At 49.3% G+C, this 20,028-nt stretch overlaps 1 protein-coding gene across 2 annotated transcripts in view; it reads left to right on the top strand.

The window, feature by feature from the left end:
- LOC121455112 (olfactomedin-like protein 2B) overlaps window positions 1-5,224 on the top strand; it is a 37,620-nt gene extending 32,396 nt beyond the window's left edge. For both annotated transcript variants that reach the window (XM_041662670.1, XM_041662669.1), the window contains exons 7-8: window positions 3,475-3,651; window positions 4,154-5,224. In XM_041662670.1, coding sequence (XP_041518604.1) covers window positions 3,475-3,651; window positions 4,154-4,755 — 779 coding nt within the window. In that variant the 3' untranslated portion in view covers window positions 4,756-5,224. The remainder of the gene's footprint in view (window positions 1-3,474; window positions 3,652-4,153) is intronic.
- Window positions 5,225-20,028: the final 14,804 nt, after the last annotated feature.

Raw genomic sequence — 20,028 nt, 5'->3', positions numbered from 1 at the left:
ACCTGACAAGAAGCAAACTTAAGGAAAGGAGGGTTTATTCTGGCTCACATTTGAGGACGCAGTCCATCATGGGGAGGTGGGGAGTAATGATGGCCGGATCTTGGGGCAGCTGGTCACATTGTACTGACAGTCAGAAAGCAGGGGGTGATGGGTACTGTTTAGCTCACTTCCTCTTTTTTATTTGGCCTAGGGCCCCAGCCCGCAGAACAATTCTGCTCACAGTTAAGGTGATGGTCCCAAATCCCTCACGAGCTTGCCCAAGGCTTGTCTTCTCCATGATTATAGTTCCCCTCAAATTGGCCATATTAACAATCGCAAGAACTGACCCAGACTCAGCATGGTGACATGTCTGGGCCTCATGCTGTCCTAACTCCCCAGGATCCTGTCTTCCAATGGTTCTGACGTCACACACATCAGTCCTAACTTCCTGCGTGGATTCCTCCATTCTGTAGGGTTTTCTACAACCCAGGGATATAGGGACATTTGTCCCGATGACCCAGGTATCAGCACTGCAGAGCTGCAGGCTGGGATTCCCATCTTCCTATAGGAGCAGGGACACCTCCTCTTGCTCCAGATGCTGACCTCATCTGTATCCATTCCCACCCTACCCATTTGCCATCAGCCTCCTGGCTAAAAACAACATTTATTCTCTAGCAGCTCTGTAGGCTAGAAGTCTCAAATGAGTTTTATAGAACTAAATTCTTGGTGTCAGAAGTCTAGTTCCTTCCAGAGACTCCAGGGGAGAACCTGTGACTTATTTTTCCAGTGTCCACTTGGTGCCAGCATTCCGTGGCCTGCGGCTACATCAGCCCAGTCTGTGTTTCCATCAACACAACGCTCCTCCTCTTCCGTAGCCCATTTCCTGCTTCCCTGGTGTGTGGACAGTTGTGATGGTTTAGAAACCACTTAGATAATCCCTGACAATCTCAAGATTCTTGATCCAGTCACACCAAGTCCTTTTTGCCATAGAAGGTCACGTCCGTGAGCACGAAGGGTTAGAGCATGGACATCTCGGAAGGCCTGTCTTGGTTTATTTCTTTTTAAGTTGCTGTAATAGAGTACTCCAACAAAAGCAGCTTAATGGAAAAGGCGTTTGTTTCAGCTTACACTTCAAGATCCCTTTTATGGAGGGGAAACCAAGGCAGCAAGAGCTCAAAGCAGCTGACGGTCACACATCCGCAGTCAGGAAGCAGAGAGTAATGTCTGCTTGGTGCGGCGCCACCCCCTGGGGGCAGGATGTCCCACTTTGACACAATCACCATAATCCCCCAGTGGCATCCCAGAGGCTCGGCACCCATACTCTGCAAGGGTGACAGTGAACACTAACGGTCACAGGGCAGGCACTCTGCTGGCCCTCTCTTGTCAGGGTGGATTCTCCACGTGCTTTCGCTGTGTGCTGTGAAAAAGTCAAGGCTCTAAGCCATCATGGGGGCAACATAGACATTGGAGTTAGCGGCAGGGCCAAAATGGAGACCATTGGCTCTGAGGCCAGGCATATTGACAGTCCTACCTTAAGGCACTGTCACTGAACATCTCAAGGCTGAGATGGGACCCTACCTACCGATGTTTGGTTATTCCCAGGAAATGAAGAATCCATCTTGGCTTCCAGAGCCGTTGGCAACTTAACGTGTGTCTGGAGCAACTGACAGTAACACCTTTTCTCACTTGGCATTTGTGGGCCTTCAGGGCATGGCTGGCAGAGAATTGGTCAAGGAAGGAGGTACATGAGTTCAGGCTGCCTGGGGATGGCACGAGAGGGCTCACCTCAGTGCGGGGGAGTGTGGCTTCTCCACTGGCAGTCACGGCCCCGCTTAACGCCAGGAAATGAGATATTTTCCATCCGACTGCTGCCAGGCCCGGCTGGAGACTTCTGTTTTATTGTCTTGAACAAATGAGCTCAGGCCTGAGGGAATGAGGCTGGTGGGTGGTTTCTGCTGTTTGTCAAATTGAGACAGCGTCTCTCCCCACTCTGTCAGAGTTGAACCCGATAAACCCCACTCGGAGATGCCTAAAGCCGACCATCTGCAATTCACTGTGAGGCCAGCCTGGAAAACACTGTTCAACCCAGTTCTACCTGATGTCTGCCCCGGAGCCGGGGCCAAGGCACAACTGCCCTTTCCCGCCCTGCTAGCCTTAGGCCTTGCATTTTTCCTGCCTCAGATCACTGGGACACAGATTTCATGCAACAGACTGGAATGGGGTCTCCTGGAACTTAGAGAACCCTGAATCCAAAATTATTTTTGCCTTATCTTATTTTTGTCCCAAGTGGTCAAAGCCAATCATATTTATCACTATCGTTCCCCAGGGCCACTGGTTTTGATGGCAGGTAGGATGGTATCTGCTGATGCCCATGGTTAGGGGGCCATGAGGAATCCGATTCTTCAGTTATGCTTTTTCCCCAGAGCCCACACACACGGGGTAGACAAGTGCGTGCTCTGGGAGTTGCACGTGACTTTAGTATCATTCAAGCTAATATTCAGTAATGTCACATATCAAGCATTTCACATTTTCAATTTAGTCTAGAGTCCTAAATAGCTCTAGTGACCTGTAAGGACCTTTGCTGGATACTGGGCCATTCCAAGGCCACTTGGAGGGGTCCTGCGGAATTCCTGCTCCACTGAGGAAGACCGGAGATTTAAAAGAGGGAGCCTACAACAAAAGCTGGTGGGGTACCCTGTCCGTCCAACTCCCCAGCAGTAATTCCAGACAGCCTGTTGCTGGTGAGGATATAGATTATGGACTTAATAACAGTTCCCTGCAGACATGATTGTCCACTGTCCAGCCAGAGCCTCCCTGGGCTGCTAGGCACAGATGTGGGCTCCTGGCTATGCCTGTCAGAGTCCTTTCTTTTCACACTTCTCTCTGTTCCCAAGTATCTGACTATCTGCTGGCGCCTGTGGTGTGCCAGATGCTTGGTGTTCTGAGTTCTGAGAACGCAGTAAAAGCCACAGCCCTTGGTGTGTATGCTCTTGTCGGGGTGGATGTAGAGGCACACCCTGGCCTGGTGATCACCCAGCGGTAGAGTACTTGCCTAGCATGCATGAAACCCTGTGTTCAGTCCCCACTAACTAAAACATATACACTCACACAGGCACAGGCATATCCCATAATAGAGGTATGTTTTTGGTACTGTGGTAGCAGGGATCAACAGAACAGGACAGACTGGCTTTCTGGGAGATGGTATATTATCCAAAAAAAAAAAAATGACTTCATTTCTTTGCCTGTTAAAGACTAGGATCACAAAAACAGAGAGGCAGGGTGGCATCACAGTGGCCCACCATGACGACTGTGGGGAGCTTTGTGGGAGTAGAACGTAGACTACACACTGGGAGTACCATCGGATGATGCTGAGACGCCTGGTTCCTCCGGACCATAGAGGCTGCCGAGAGGACAGCTGGAGGGAGCAGCAGAACTGAGGAGCAGGGAAGACATCTTTAGATCACTTTAACCCTTCCGTCATCTCTTCTCCGTTAGGAAGGTGCAAGGACACCCTCTCCACAATCACGGGGCCCACCACCCAGAATACATATGGACGGAATGAAGGAGCCTGGATGAAGGACCCCCTAGCCAAGGATGACAGGATTTATGTAACCAACTACTACTATGGCAACACACTGGTGGAGTTCCGAAATCTGGAGAACTTCAAACAAGGTTTGTGGCTCAGCTCTGATGTGGTAGTGCCTCCCAGCCACATTTCCCCTCTTCTCACTGTGGCATAGCGAGGGTACGCAAGAAGCAGAACATCCTCTGTAGACTGGAAAAGGGCATTTCCTGGAGGGGTGCTTGCCTCTTTGGCTCTCTCTCCCTCTCTCTGCCCTCTTGGCTCTGACCCTCACCTTCCCACCTCCTGGGATATGAAAGGCCTTGAGCTAGGATAGAAAACATCCTCTCTTCCCCTTGGCCCTCAACAGTTTACAAATCTCAGTCCAATAGATGAGCATGGGACCCTTGGGACACTCAGCAAGAGGCGAGTGGGATTTGCTGTTGCTGTTTGACAGCTGAGGATGCTGGGTGAGAACAGTCAGCAATATGCCATTCGGCACTTGAGGAGCGGTAGTGCCAAGACCCAGACCCACGTATACAGACCCCAGTCTATAGCTGGTCCATCCCAGGCAGCACTTCCCTGAAGCTTCCCACCTTCTTGCCACCACAGGTCGCTGGAGCAATTCCTACAAGCTTCCGTACAGCTGGATCGGCACAGGTCACGTGGTGTACAACGGTGCCTTCTACTACAACCGGGCCTTCACCCGAAACATCATCAAGTATGACCTGAAGCAGCGCTATGTAGCTGCCTGGGCCATGCTCCACGACGTGGCCTATGAGGAGGCCACACCCTGGCGGTGGCAGGGCCACTCGGATGTGGACTTTGCTGTGGATGAGAATGGCCTGTGGCTCATTTATCCAGCTCTGGATGATGAAGGCTTCAGCCAGGAGGTCATTGTCCTGAGCAAACTCAACGCCGTGGACCTCAGCACACAGAAGGAGACCACCTGGCGCACTGGGCTCAGGAGGAATTTCTATGGCAACTGCTTTGTCATCTGTGGGGTGCTGTATGCCGTGGACAGCTATAACCAGCGGAACGCCAACATCTCCTATGCTTTTGACACCCACACCAACACGCAGATTGTTCCCAGGCTGCTGTTTGAGAACGAGTATTCCTACACCACCCAGATAGACTACAACCCCAAGGACCGCCTCCTCTATGCCTGGGACAACGGCCACCAGGTCACCTACCACGTCATCTTCGCCTACTGACACGCCTGACCCCACAAACAGAAGCGCAGAGGGGCCACTAGCACCTTGTGTGTGTCTGTGTGCATGTCTGTGTGTGCGAGTGTGCAGGTGGGTGTGTGTTGGTTTAAAATCTATATTATTTTGTATAATATGACAAATGTAAAGTGACAGTTTGGGTATTATTTTTTTATATGGATTGTAGATCAATCCATACGTGTATGTGCTGGTCTCATCCTCTACAGTTTATATTTTTGTGCAAACGAACTTCTCCTTTTGACCAGTAACCTACCTTCCTTCGTGCTCGAACCTCTAACTCCTGAGCACAAGGTGAAGGGTTTCTTCCTCTGGGTCTTGGAGCCAGACTGTGTCAGGAGCAGGAGTGAAGAGCTCAAGAAAGAAGAGCTAAGTGGCGGGAAATTTTTTAATGTATTAGAGAAGTTCTTAAAACTTGAGAAAAAAAAATGTCTTTTTTTTTTTTAATAAAGGAGAAGTTTTAAAATCCTTTCCCAGGTCATTTTTGTTTAACAGGGACACATTTCACTAGGTGTCAGCCTCCCGCTTCTGCAGGAGACAGGTCTGCTGTTCCACCAGAAGCGGAAGTGTTCTTTCAGCCTAGTGACGAACACCTGAAATCCCAGGAAGGCCGCAAGTTCAATGCTACGTGGGCTGCGGCAGAGTGAATTCCAGACCAGTTTAGGCAAGTTACCAAGCTTCTGTCTGGAAAAAAAGAGAAGAAGAAAAAGAAAGAGTATTCTATTGCCAAACTGGCCTAAATCCAAGTTGAGGTGCAAGACATTCCTTCTCTTGTCCTTGGCGTAGTGGTGATGTGAGTTCTTTCTCTTCCGCTCCTCTTGTCTCCCCGCCCTCTTCTTCTCCCTCCCTATTGCCCCCCTTCTGCCATCTGATAACCTCATACTCACAATCCTCCTGTCTCACCCTCCCAATCACTCTGATCACGAGCACGAGCCCACACACACTGCACCAGCAACCTAGCCTCTGGCCTGAAGTTAGTTACTGTTGAAATTACAAAGCTGAGTGTGACCATCTGCAGCCTTCCTTAAGAAATCTTCCCCTAGTCAGTCAGCCAACACACCAGACAGCTGTCTCCTCTTCTGCCCCCAATCTTGTCCATTGTATCATCCCAAATGTGCCCCCAGATAGGACATTTCTTACAGAAACAAGGTTCCTAAGGGGCAAGAAGAACGGCAGAGCCCCCTAGTTCAGACAGCCCCATGTGGGACCTGCAGCCCACATTGTAGTTCTCCCAAGGCATGGGCACCTGGAGAAAGGTGGGGGATGGTGTGGGAAGAAGCAGAGGTGATAAGGCAGGGGAGAGAATGGCATCACATCGCCACATAAGGCCCACTGTCCATCCCACTCTCTCTGGAGAACCACGGCTGCCCATATGTCCTTGTGGGCCTCAGTCTCCTAGCCATGGCCACCCGTCATTGCTGCTCTAGTCTTCCTGTGTGGCTTCCCAGTCTGCCCCTCCACTTGACCCACCGGCTTCCTGGCACCACCCACAATGGACAGGCTTTACTATCCTTTAACGTTTTCCCTTGTCGGGCTCCAAGTCCGATTTCTCAGATGATTCTAGATTTTATCAAGTGGGCAATTAACACTCACCACCTTAAATGATACATTATAAACAAATACAGCAAAAGTTGTTTTAAGACAAATTTGTGAGTTAGTTCCATATTTTTTATTTGTAGTGTTCTTTTGTAGACCTTGTACCCAGGGATCTGTACAAGTTTCTCAGATGGAGAGGGGTTTCAAATGGAGAAAGTGCGAGAACCCGTATAGTGATGGGTGCCAAAGAGTAGAGCAGAAAAGAGACCGAGGAAGAGGGAAGGGAGGAGCTTCCTCGCTTTAAGTCTAGACTGCCAGTGGCCCAGATGGTTCCAGAGATTCTGAGGTCACTCGGTGAGGTTGGTGGCATTCTGCTGCTACTGCTTGGTCAATGCATGGGATCAGCGTGGGTGACTGCATATGCCTCCTTCCTGTCTGCTCCCAACTTGTGAGGAGGGATGTGGGGTGCCTGTGTCTGAGTCCTGGCTCCCTGCATGGCCCTTATGTGAGCTTGCGTAAGCCCCTTAACCACTCTTGAGTCCAGTTGTCTCTAAAACACGGGCCTGCCTTTGTCTGCAAGGAAGGTAGATTGTGAAATGCTCAAGGAGGGTGGAGTGCAGGTGTGAAAACATTAGCCATCAGGCTGGGAACGGGGCTCAGTGGGAGGCTTGCTCGCCTAGAACACATGAAGTCCTGGGTTCCGTCCCCAATACAACATAAACAAGAGTTACATACGGCAGTGCACAGCTCTACGGAAGGGAAGGCAGAACGATCAAGAATTCAAGGTCAACCTCGACTCCAGAACTAGTTCAAAACCAGATAGGGATAGATGAGACCTTCCCTCAAAAACAGCAGCAACAAACACTGGCTATTATTGCCATCTAAAGATAAATTCCTTATCTTGACTTCCCAAGCCAGCCCCTCCTTCGAATTTCCTTGATATTCTCCTGGTCCCCGGGGACATAAGCAAAAGGTCCTCTTTCCTCTTCTATCTCCTTGAGTCTCAGCAGCACTCAGGAGGACAGTAGCTCTGTCACACAAATCCTAACCCCAGTGTGTGTTGGCTGTGTGATCTTATGACCTGAAACAAGACATTGAGATTCTCTGAGTCGCATTTTTCTCCTGTTAAAAATGTCAGTCATGGATGTCTGAGAGGTTGTTTGGAGATGTAACAAAACAGCTCAAGCAGAAGAAGAAATAAATAAGCACTTAGTTTTAGCTTTTATTATGAAAATAATTCCAAAAAGAAGAAACCAGGGTGCTGAGGAGATGGCTCAGTAGGTAAAGTACCTGTACAGCAGGAGGACCTGAATTTGTGTTCCCTACATCCACATAAAACATGGAACATGGTGGTGCCTGCTTGTTATCCTACTGCTGGGGAGTGGAGACAGGCATCCCAGGGGCCCAATGGCCAGCCAATCTAGCTGAACTGCCTGGCTCTGGGTTCAGTGAGAGACCTTGTCTTAGACAGCAAGGTGGAGAGTGACTGATGAGGACACCTGACATCAATCTCTGCTCCAGAGAGAGAGAGAGAGAGAGAGAGAGACATAGACACACACACACACAGACATACACACAGATATACACACAGAGACAGACACACAGACAGACACACACAGACACACAGATATACACACACAGATAGACACACATAGTCACAGACATACACACAGGTATACACACAGACACACACATAGATATACACACACAGACAGACAGACACACAGACATACACACAGTCACAGACATACACACAAATGCACAGATACACACCAACATACACACAGTCACAGACATACACACACAGATGCACAGATACACACAAACACAGTCACAGACGTACACACACAGATGCACAGACGCACACAGAAAGATAACAAACACCAGCCACCACAAAATAGAAAGTATAAGAAATCCCCATATTCGTATGTCCAAGTCATCATAATCATCAGTGTTTTGTTATATTTGCCTTGATTTCCCTTTCTGCGCATACACTGTAAACTGAAGTCAGCTCACCATTTTACACCAGCATTCTGTACGCATCTCTGACAGGAAGAGATGCTTTTCTACACTGACTTCCACTTAACAAGTTTAAGGCGATTCTTTAGACCATTACCACTGGCCCACACTTAATTTCCCAGCGGTCTGAGACTTCTTGTACTATTGGCGGCGGGGGGGGGGGGGGGTGTGGAAAATTTGGCCCACAATTGAACTTAGGGCTCGAAGCTTAAGTCTTTCTTCTCTTACTAATTTTTTATTTGGGGCTAATTTTAGATTTCCAGAAAAGTTACAAAATCAGTAGAGATTTCCTGCGTACCATTTGCTCAATTTCCCGCAACGTTAACACTTTACCCAATCCCGGTCTCTGACAAAATTAAGACTGATTGCAATCTCCTTGAGCTCAGCGTGGTCAAGACTCCCTCCCTGCCTTCCGTCACGCCATGGCCTGGCTGAAGAGACTGCTGTTTTCTGCGGGAATGCCTCTTTCTGCTCACTCTCTCCCACCTCTCAACTTAGTTGTCTCACCTCTACTTTCCCTTTAAAGATGAGGTTGGACTGCAGAGATGGTTCAGCTTTAAGAGCAGAGGACCCTCGTTCACTTCCCAGCATCCACACGGTGGCTCACAACCATCCATGACGCTGTGGTGCATAGATATACATAGGGGCAAAATACTCAAACACGTAAAAGACAAATAAATCTAAACACTTAAAAAAATAAAGATGAAGTTAAGTCTAAAGATTCAGTTAGCACCAGGGGGTGGTGGCGCACATCTTTTATCCCAGCACTTGGAAGGAAGAGGCAGGTAGCTCTCTATGGTTTGAGGCCAGCCTGGTCTACAAGAGCTAGTTCCAGGACAGGTTCCAAAACCACAGAGAACCCCTGGCTCGGAAAAAAAAATTCAGTTAGTTAATTTCCATTCTCCCCTTGCTCACACACCATGCTGGGATGCTATCTGCAGACACACCCTCTCAGGTCCACCTGTCTCTTGTGGGCCCTCCCAGATTTGCTGCTGACAGATAGACCTGGCTTTGATTGTGTGGATGGTCACCAGGCCACTATTTATTCTGATCGATATTCCATGATTTATTTGGTGACTTTATTTATTTATTTATTTATTTATTTATTTATTTATTTATTGCTCCCGTAGGAGAGTTTAGATGAGTTCGGTGAGTCTTTGAAAACTCTCAGGTCAGCCAGGCGGTGGTGGCTCAGGCCTTTAATCCCAGCACTTGGGAGGCAGAGGCAGCAGAAAAATCTCTGTGAGTTCGAGGCCAACCTGGTCTACAAGAGCTAGTTCCAGGATAGGCTCCAAAGCTGCAGAGAAACCCTGTCTTGGAAAAAGAAAGAAAGAAAGAGAGAGAGAGAGAGAGAGAGAGAGAGAGAGGAGAAAACTCTTAGGACACACAAACGACAACAGCAACATACAGATTCATGTGAGTAACATATGGTACGTGTGCATGTGTGTGCGTGTGCATGTGTGTGCGTGCGTGCGTATGTGTGTGCGTGCATGTGTGTGTGTATGGAGGGGTCTCACTATGAACTCCAAGCTGGCCAAGAACTTGTGATCTTCCTTCCTCAACCTCCCAAGTGCTGAGATTTCTCACTGTGCACCACCGTGCCATGCTGGAAAACCAGTTTTTTATAATCAAAACATCAAGTGGCTTGAGAGATGGCTGGGCTGTTAAAAGCACTGGCTGCTCTCCCAACCACCCAGGTTCAATTGTCAACCCCCACATGGTGACTTCCAACCATTTGTAATTTCAGGGCCAGGGGATTTGATGTCCCTTTTCGTACTGCAGACTACGGGCATGCGTGTGATACACATATCCAGAAAATAAAAATAAAATTTTAAATAAATTTTAAAAGAAAAGAGTTGCAAAACCAAACACTGAACATGATTGTTAGTTTGCCACCCCAGCCACTCCTCCACTTGGGCTGCTGTGGGCAGGAGTCTTGGGATTGGGGAGGAGGTCATTGCCACACGAGAGACGGGGGTGGTGGGGAAGTGGTAGGGGAGATGGAACGAGGAAGGGAGGATAGAAGGAGGAGGCCAAGTGAAACGGTGGGAGAGCATTGCCTGACCTGCCTGTCGGGCTCCTGAAGTCTGGGTCTCTGAGACGTTTCAGAAACTCTCCCAAACATTTCTGTAGTGCTCAGAAGAGTTCCCTACAATTTAGTCGGATGCTCTGCCATTTTCTCTTCATGTGACTGGCCTCTATTACAGCTGGCCATTCTCCTCTCCTGAAGGCGGGGAAATCCCAGGCTGTCTCCTCTGCCCCTCCGAATGGTCCACTTGGACAGGACCTAGGATGACCTCATCCATGACCACATCCGGCCCACAGAAAATTCTCACATTATTTATCCTGACAAAGGCTGGGAGTGAAGGCTCCTCCCGGCTAAGGAATTACTGCTGAGAAGTAGTCCGCTGGTCCGTCTTCCCATCTTAGGTTACCCGAATGGGTGTCAGCTGCTGGTCCACTGTGTTCCTTACACTAAGTGTCCCCAGATGTGTGTTTAAAGCCACCCTCCCACAGCCTTGCATAAAGAGGAGGCATACTCAACCCAGAAAGACAGCAGGACCCAGCAGAGCTATTTCTAAAGGAATCCTTCAAACATTCTCTTAAAACCTTGATCCAATGCTGAATGCTATTATGATCTTAAAGTCAGTCAAGAGTTTAAAAGTTTCTGGACCGCTCCCTGCTGAGTCCTGGTCATGGATTGGCTCAAGCTTGGAGATCCATCCTCTGGAATGTGAGACAGGCTTGGTTGAAACTCATCTTTGTATCCTAGGATACTTCCCCAGTTTCCTGTAGTCAGGACACTTTCACAGCCCCTGTGGCCTGTCTTCCTTGGCACTTGAGCTGTCTGTAACGTCTTATCCAAGTGAAGTCATGTCCATTCCCCCAGGCACAGAAAAGATCGTCCTAAGTATGAGCCCAGCAATGACTGAGCTTGCCTTTCATCACATTTGGCACCAGGTAGTCCCTGTGAGGGTGATTCTCTCATCCAGACTGAGAAGTGGCTCTTCTCAGCACCGGGTCTAACTTATAACGCCTGTACATGAGAGATTTATCACACGAACGATTTAGACCACACAATATGCAAAGTCAAATTAGAGATGCCACTGAGTGGACCCTGACTAAAGACACAGGGCTTCCCGAAGCAAGTGTTCAGGCTTTTCATCAGTGTTCCATGGGTCAGGCAGATGATAATGCGGCCATGTTGAGAATTAGGGAAACTGAGGCTCAAGGAGGGCAGACTCTGGATACACTGAGAAGGAGATCCCTTATAGGAGTCCATAATCTCTACCCCAGTAACTATAGCATTCACCCCTCACTGTCAAGGCCTGAGGGTGATCAGCTGCCTCTTCAGGAAATCCAGAGAAATAGAACTATATCCTGGAGTCCAACTAATAAAGAGACACACAGGAAATGAGGCCACATGGGGTTTCTTTCACAGAGCCCAGTATTTGTATTAGAAGAGCAGGAGATGTCAGTTTTATTTTCTGAAGACTGTGTCCTGGGTAACTTGGAGATGAACTTAGCTCTCCTGACCACAGTTTTCTCCGGCTTCCCATAAGTACCCCAACACTGGATCCTCCTCCCTATATGCTTCAATAACAGCTCCCCAAGTCCTGTGAAATCGCAAATGGGAACCCATAAAGGTCTGGGGGCTGTGACTTTCTAAGAAGCCAGCACAGAATCAATCCTTTGCTTTTTGAGGGCATTCTCATAGTCTACACAGACTTTTATTAGCCTCGTGTCTTTAGAAGTCCTTGGTTACAAGCCACAAAAATAGTTTCTTGCTTTCTTAAGCCAAAAGGAATTTATTGGAAAAACCCTGAGAAGTTCATAGTCTCGGAGGCAAACGTGGAAAATCAGATCATGGGAAAGATGGAACGGGGCAACTCTGGACAGCAGAACTCTGTGACTTGTCTCCTGAAGATGGTGCCTTCACAGGAGACTCTGATTCAGATACCTACAGCTCCCCAGGACTATCGAAAATTCAGATTTCCACGAGGGTGTCTGATTATGGGTTTGAATGCCAGCCCTGCCTCATACCAAGGGTGGGTTCTGACTGACAGCCCCACCTTCATCACACAAGTTAGGAAAGAGCAGCTCCTCTAGGAAGGGCTGCTGAACAGAAAACAAAACAAAACAAAACAAAACCAGATGTCCACTATAAACATTATATTTAATAGCAACCTCCACTAATACATTCAAAGTCCGCCTCAATTTTCCAAAGTTCATGTCATACAGAGTTCTCTTTCCATATTAGCTTCTGGAAAACTGAAGCCCCGTCGGAAACATGTGGGATTTTTATGGTATCCACACTGACCTTGCCTCTCTATTTTATGTTTTCAATGTTACTTTTCTTTCTAGATTGCGGTGTTGGAGGATGTGTGTGCATGTGTATGCTTGCGTACATTTGCGTGTGCATACGTTTGCATCTGTTTCTGGAGTAAGTCCGAGCATAAATGAGCAGATTATCCATGGCTCTGCAGGAATGTGTGATGCTGTAGGATGAAGCTTGACTCTACTGAGGGTTTTCCCATTGGAAGGCTGGAAACCAATGGTTACAAAGCTGTCGTGGCACAGTGTGCATATGGTGCTCAGTTTTTGGTGCTTTCCCAGAGTCACCGAATGTAAACAAGCTACAGCAAACTTTGCTGCATAGTACTCCTGTGTGGGGACCACAGTGTGACCGACTGTGACATGGCCAGGACAACGAGAGTGAGTGGGAAAGAACCCAAGAACAAAGGCTAGTTGGCTAAGGCAATGTGGGGCAGGGCTCCACTCCGGGGTTACTTTCCAAGTTACTTGGAAAGTAACCTCAGCTGAGCTCTCTTTCTGGAGGAGATGGTCTGGCCTGGGAGCACCAAGGAAAATCTGGCGGTGCCTAGGGGAGTTAGAGAGCGGCCAACAGCCATGAGAGCCAAGAATGGGCTGGAGAACTCTGGTGAATTTCCCAGAGTCCTATGGCAACCAGCTCTTGACTGAAGAAAGGCTGAGGTTGTAGAGAAAGACACTAGGTTTGCCTGCTGCCCTTCGGAGAACCCCAGCTCCACCCTCTGACCCTCTGATAAGCTGGCATTCCGCCTGTGAGCCTGGAGAGACCTGGGGGCGGGGTACACTTCACATGGATTCTGGTTGCAGAGGGCAGTTCCCCACCCACTCTGCCCTGCTCAAACAGAAGGCAGCAGTCAGAAACCTACAGCAGGCAGCCCTGAGGGCTCTCACTGGCATCCCTGCCCACTGCTCTTGCACGTGGTCCCATACAGCAGAACAAGGAGCCTCTTCCAGTTCTCTTTGCGTGAGTGCCCACAGCTATGTTTCTGCTCTAGCTCAAACCCCCTGATTGGTCCAACACCTGGACCAGTACATGGACTGACCATGCCCACCCCTTGTCTAGTTAGCCATGGCTAGGAGAAATCCTTTGGGATCACAGAAGAGCTCAGTAAATATTATTCTATTGAGTTGTTAGTTCTGGCCTTTTCCTTTAGCTTAAAAGTCACAGAAAGAACCCTCAAAGCCTTCTTGGGCCCAGATGGATAAGGATTCCTGTACCCCAGGGCCATAGAGCTCAATATTCTGAGGACAGGAGGTGTGTTTGGACCCCTGGTGAAAAGCAGTTGTCTGTGCTGGGGTTCCCTAGAGGTACATAACTTATGGAATGGGGGGTTTATTCGATGGCTGTGGTTCAGCTAGTCCAACAATGGCTGTTTCCCAATGAAAGGGCCAGGAATCCAATAGTTGTTCAGTTCACAAGGCTCGGAGTCTCAGCTAGTCTCCAGTATACACTGAAATCCCGAAGAAGTAGGCTCTAATGCCAGTGAAGTAATGGACTCCTATTGTTAGGAATGAGAGAATAAGAGCAAGCTGGAGAGAGAGAGAGAGAGAGAGAGAGAGAGAGAGAGAGAGAGAGAGAGGCTGCCAGCAGAAGGTGTGGCCCAGATTAAAGGTGGATCTTCCCACCTCCAAAGATCTGGATTAGAGATGGGCCTTTCCTCTTCAAATGATTTAATTAATAAAAAAATATCCCTCACATGTGTGCCCAGCAATGTGGTGTAGTTAATTTCAGATGCAGTCAAGTTGATAACCAAGAATAGCTACCACAGCCGTGCTCTGAGCCTTTGAAAGGACTTTCCCAAGCAGATGCCTATGCAGCACCCCCTAGGACCCTTGAGCATAACTCTGGAAACAGATCTAGGCTCAAGGAGTCACCTGAACCCTTTAAGATTGTTCAAGACCAGTTTTGGCACTGAGACGACAGACTGGATGTAAGGCCTTATCTATTGGCCATTTTGACTCTTCCCTGGGCACTACAGGCCTTTGCCCTTGAGGTTCCCCTGGCCCCTGAAGGAGCTCGCTTGCCTTTGCTCATCTGTCCTTTCCAGTCAACATGGACTGAATTTTTCACCTTTCCTCGAGGCCACATCCGAACCACCCTTCCACAGGAAGACTCCTGTCTTCCCCTGTGACCGTCCCCGCTCCCAAACTTGTTCAGCTGTCTTAACACATGCTGTATCAGGACACCTCAAGGCCTCTCGTTCTCAATTACTCCTTAGCCTGGTTGTTTTTGGAAAACGTTTCTTGTCCCTGTCAGAGCTCAGCAAGGACTCTAGTGGATGAATGTGCTGGTGGTTACCAGAAAGCTCTGATTCTGGTCAGACAATAGGACCTTTACATTAAAACTAAAAAAACTTATTCATGTATTTGTGGGCACATGTACTATACTATGTGTGCGCTATAATACACACATGTGGTGGTCAGAGGACAACTTGTGGGTGTCCCTTCTCTCCTTCCCCCATAAGGATCCCAGGGACTGGATTCACTGAACTCAGATCCTCGGGCTGATGGCCACACCATTACCCTTTGAGTCGCTCCGCCCTCTCAATAGCCCCTGATACCCTTCAGGCTTATTCCACCCTTCTAGCCCTCACTACTGACTGAGGAATTCTTCTCTGCCTCCACACACCCTAGCGCCATGCTGACCCCTCCACCTCACAATGGCCGCTTCTGTTGTGGAGGGGCTGCTTTCTTCCATGATGCACTTTCAGAACAGAAAGGACCTTCACAGGGATGCCCTTTTGGTCACAGCATTCCTGCAGGACAGACCATCCCACCCTCTGTGGCTCTGCGGGAGACACAGTCTTGACTCGGAGGGGCCATGGCCCCTATTCCTTTCTTCTCTCTTAAATTCTTAGAGCAAGTGACTGCTTCTGGCTCCTGGGCCTTGCTGCCTTTTGACCTCTGAGGAAGGCAGTCTACCTTTGTGTCTGTGACACCCAACCAGTGGTCAAGATGGATAGGAGGCTGCAGAGAAAGCTGGGAGGCCTGACAGGTACTGAACCTCTCTCCCATAGGGAACTGCTGACTGGAATACAGGAGCCCCCGAGGCAGCTCCTGGCAACAAGCATCAAAGACTTGTAACGTGAATCTCAAGAGCATCCCAACACAGCTCCCAGGCCAGGCCAGCAGTGGGTGCAGCCTGAACAACAGCGCTGAGGGACCATGCCCAAGAGGAGTGACACTGGCTGGCAGATACTCGAAACATTTGATGCTGGGCTCCCAAGAAGGCCATGTGCTTCCCTGAGTGTCTCTCCTGAGCCTCCCAGGGAAACAACTTCAAATGGTGGGGGCAGAACCGGGTGGGACGTCTGTGTCATGCCTGTATCTTGCCTCGTGCCAGCTAGTCTCGCTGGTGAAGGTGGGACCCGACCCCCCTGCCTGTGCAGAGGCACATTGGAAGTCAGAGCCTTCTTCCAACTCCCATGTGACAGCCTTTCTGTTTTGTAGAGGCTTGTCACAGCAGGCGGGTTACACGCACATCCCCTGATCAGAAAGTCTCTTGATGCTGCACACAGTCATTGTAAAATCTCTGCTCCAAGAACTTACAAGTTCGCATAACTTTCCTTGGTTTTAAGTCTTTTCTTTTTTTTTTTTTCCCTCTGACTCAATTTTTGTATGGGTCTCCCAAGAGAAGTCACTAGGCTGTAATAGAAGAACCAGACCGGTGCCAAGCTTGGGTTTGAGCTGTTTTTCTGCACCTCAATAAACATACATGGGAGCCGAGGTTGAAGCTGGCCTGTCTGACCCTTAGGTGCCATTCCTAGGCTACTCTCTCCCCAAGAGAGTTCCAAGAGGGAGGGTTTGGCTTCCCAACTCAAGGCATGGAGTCCTCTCCCAGGGGCAGGAGGAGGAGGGAAGGGAGGGAAGGCATTGCTGACTCTTTTTCTCTGGAGAACCAATCTGACCAGAAGCCACATGCTAAGCCTCCAAACCCCAGGAAGCCTTCCAACTCCCAGGAGTCCAAGGCTTGGGGGTTTGGTCACCTACCATGCTTGATGCTTCTTTCTGAGTGCGATTTCAAGCAGGACGTCTCAGGAGCCGCATCTGGAGGAGAGCAGGTCGTCAGGGTGTCTCCTTCCGGGACTCAGACCCCAAGCCCTGGATGCTTGCTGACTTGGCTGTGCCTGTGCACCGGGTGAAGGACCTGGTCCTGACTCCTGTCACTTCAGTTGGGAAAGCAGCCACCTGAGACAGCAGGAGGCCATGTGACCCAACAAAAGAAGTGGATCGCTCTACTTTCTCTTAGTTTATCTGTCCTGTTGCTTCAGGCTCCTTCTGGGTCAGCGGCTGCCCTCTTTCACCTGCCCCTCACACCAACCCAAGCCTCCTGCTCTCTTTCTGTCTGTGTGGACCATTTCCAGAGACCTGGGGGCAGAATCTCACTTTTTCCTTCTCTCTCTCTCTCTCTCTCTCTCTCTCTCTCCTGGGCCTCCCTGCCCCACTCTGCCTTCTTTCTGCCTTCTTTCTTTCCTCCTCCTCCTGGTCCTGTTTCCTCTCCTTCCAAGAACCTGCCATTTCACCGAAAGTTCCATTTGCGGCCATGGTTATTTTCATGTTTCCCATTCTAACATCACCGAGGAATGTCTGACGTCATCTCCACAAGAGAATCCAATAGCCAGCCGCCCCACTTACTCTCTCCTTTCTTTACGAGAATTTGCTCATTCTTGACTCTGATTATTTAAACACAGCTTTCTCTGTGTGTGCCTGCAACGCTGCTCTCCCCTCAGTGTCTTGCAATGTGTTGCTTCAGAAACAACAGATGCATGTCTCAAAAGACAGAGCTCATTGCTTCCCAGCCTCTTCTCCATCTATATTAGAATCACCTAGGGAAATGTAACATTCCTATACTCACACCTTACGGCAGTTAGGTAAGAATGTCTGGGTGTGGGAGCCAGCCTCCAACAGACTCTCCATGATTCCAACCAAAAGCAAAGATTGGGGCAACTGCTGATATGTAGAGAACCGTGCTGAAGGGAGTAGAGCCTGTAGCAGACTGGATAGACTCTACAGAGCTTGGGGGATGTGAAGAGAGAGAGGAGGGCGCAGGACCCCTTCCAGGTACACCTGAGCTCTCCCAGCCTGTGTCTCTGGGAGGGCTGATCATCAGTCCAAGAGGCATTCTTCTTCCTCAGCAGAGGGTGTGATTTCGAGCAAGGTGCCTCAGAAGCCCTATTTCCGGGAGTCGTGGATCTGGAGGAGAGCCAGGAATCAGGGTGTCCCCTTTCGGGATGCAGCCCCTGAACCCTGGATGCTTGCTAACTTGGCTGAGCCTGGTGAAGGATCTCATCCCGGCTCCTGTCAGTCATTTCAGCTGGGAATACAGCCATCAGGGGCAGCAGGAGGCCATGTGATCCAACAACGGATGGGAAACAGAATGTTCACAACGACCTCTGTCAACTTTCAAAGTGGCAGTCACAGAAGATGGAAGCTGCAGTTGGGGTACCAGTGGCAGAGCCTGGATGTCCTTAGCTCCAGCTGCTTGGACAGGTATCTTCATAGAGGGCTCTCAGATGCCTATGTGGATCCTTCTAGAGGCCTGCTTAAACAGATTACTGGGCCTAGCCAGCCTCAGGGTCTGTCTTGGTTACTTTTCTATTGCTGTGATAAGGCAGTGGTGTTTAATTTGAGGCTTATGGTTTCAGAGGGTTTAGAGTCCATGACCCTCATGGAGGGGAGTGTTACAGCAGGCAGGCAGACCTGGCACGGGAGCAATATCTAAGAGCTCACATCTCGAGACGCAACCATGATGCAGAGAGAACTGAGAATGGCATCATGGGCTTTTGTAACCTTAAAGCCTGACCACAGTGACATACTTCCTCCAACAAGGCCTCTTCCAGTGACACACTTCCTCCTCCTAATGCTTCTCTCAAAGTTCCACCATCTGGGGACCAAGTATTCAAATATATGAGTCTGGGGTGGGGAGGCTATTTTCATTCAAACCACCAACCGTCTGACTCAGTAGGTTTGGCTTGGGATCCTAGGAGTTGCCTTTCTAGAAATTTCTCAGGGGCTGTAACTGCACAGCAGCTTCTAACCTGCCAGACAGAAGGCAGAGGGAAAAGGCAGGAGGAGGAAATGAGAAGAGAAAGGAAAAGCGAAGGACGGCCCATCTGTTGAGGGAAGGCTGGGCTCTTTCTCTGCCAGTCCTGTGTCCCTGCAGGACCCTGTGCACTCTGCAATCACTGTTAGTGTTCTGTGACCATTAGCATGTGGTGGCATGTAGACGCACGTGGTGGCATGCAGACACACCTGGTGGCATGTAGACGCACGTGGTGGCATGTAGACACACCTGGTGGCATGTAGACACACGTGGTGGCATGTAGACACACGTGGTGGCATGTAGACACACGTGGTGGCATGTAGACACACGTGGTGGCATGTAGACGCACGTGGTGGCATGTAGACGCACGTGGTGGCATGTAGACGCACCTGGTGGCATGTAGATGCACCTGGTGGCATGTAGACACACGTGGCAAATACCAGTCGATGGCCTATTCTTCTGGAAAGACAATGTATGTTTTGGCTCTGTAAAGACACAACACGATTCAAACTACCAGCTTAGCATGCCCCAAATCCTGTGTCCAGAGCACGCTGTACACAACAGTCCTGGACCTAACACAATGGCTGAGACAGTGACAGGGTTCCTGCCTATCTGAACATCACTGCCTTACAGGAATTATGGGTATCTTACAAACACCTACTTCAGAGGTGTTGAGAAGGAAAAAAAATCCAATTTCTGTGAGTTCAATTCTCCTTCTGGGTTGTTTCTGTTCTGCTGGTCTGAACCAGATTATAGTTCCTGGGGACAGGAATTAGTCCCGTGTGCTGATAGCTGCAATGCGCCTCTAGAGGAGCCCACGGGCATGGTGACCCACGGAGCCATTTACAACAAAGGTCTCAATACTTCAGCCTCCTCCCTGCCTAAGCTGTTGAAGATGAATTTCCAGTTCCTTCCCACTGATGGCTTGATGGGAAGGGCCTGGCTGGTGGTATGGGGGCTGTGGGATTTTGTCTTCTAAGAGACTGCCAGACTCAACCGGGCAATGTGCTGGTCTGATGAGAAAAATGTGCTTAGCAGAGGGGAATTCCAGCAACTTGAAAGCAGAGGCAATGTGGTAAACACACCAGTTATATCCTGGGAGTAGTAGTCAAACGAGGGAGTGAACTCTGCGGCCATGGTAAGACCCTGGTCAGTGAGCCTCCCACTCCCAGATCTCTCCTGGGATCAACTTGTTCTCTAACTTTATTCTTTATTCTTTTAGGCTGACCAGCAACTTTTGGAAGTTGTCTTTTCTTCTGTGGGAACAGAGGGTGACCACATGGAACCAGGGAAGAGGCAATGTATAAAGAGTATTGTCTAGTCTCTCTGCA

The sequence above is a fragment of the Microtus oregoni genome, unplaced genomic scaffold (assembly GCF_018167655.1).
Source record: "Microtus oregoni isolate MIOR12 unplaced genomic scaffold, Mior012 000013F_ref0000133, whole genome shotgun sequence".
Classification (NCBI taxonomy): Eukaryota; Metazoa; Chordata; class Mammalia; order Rodentia; family Cricetidae; genus Microtus; species Microtus oregoni.
The sequence above is the reverse complement of the archived record's forward strand: the minus strand, read 5'-3'. Positions and strand labels throughout refer to the sequence as shown.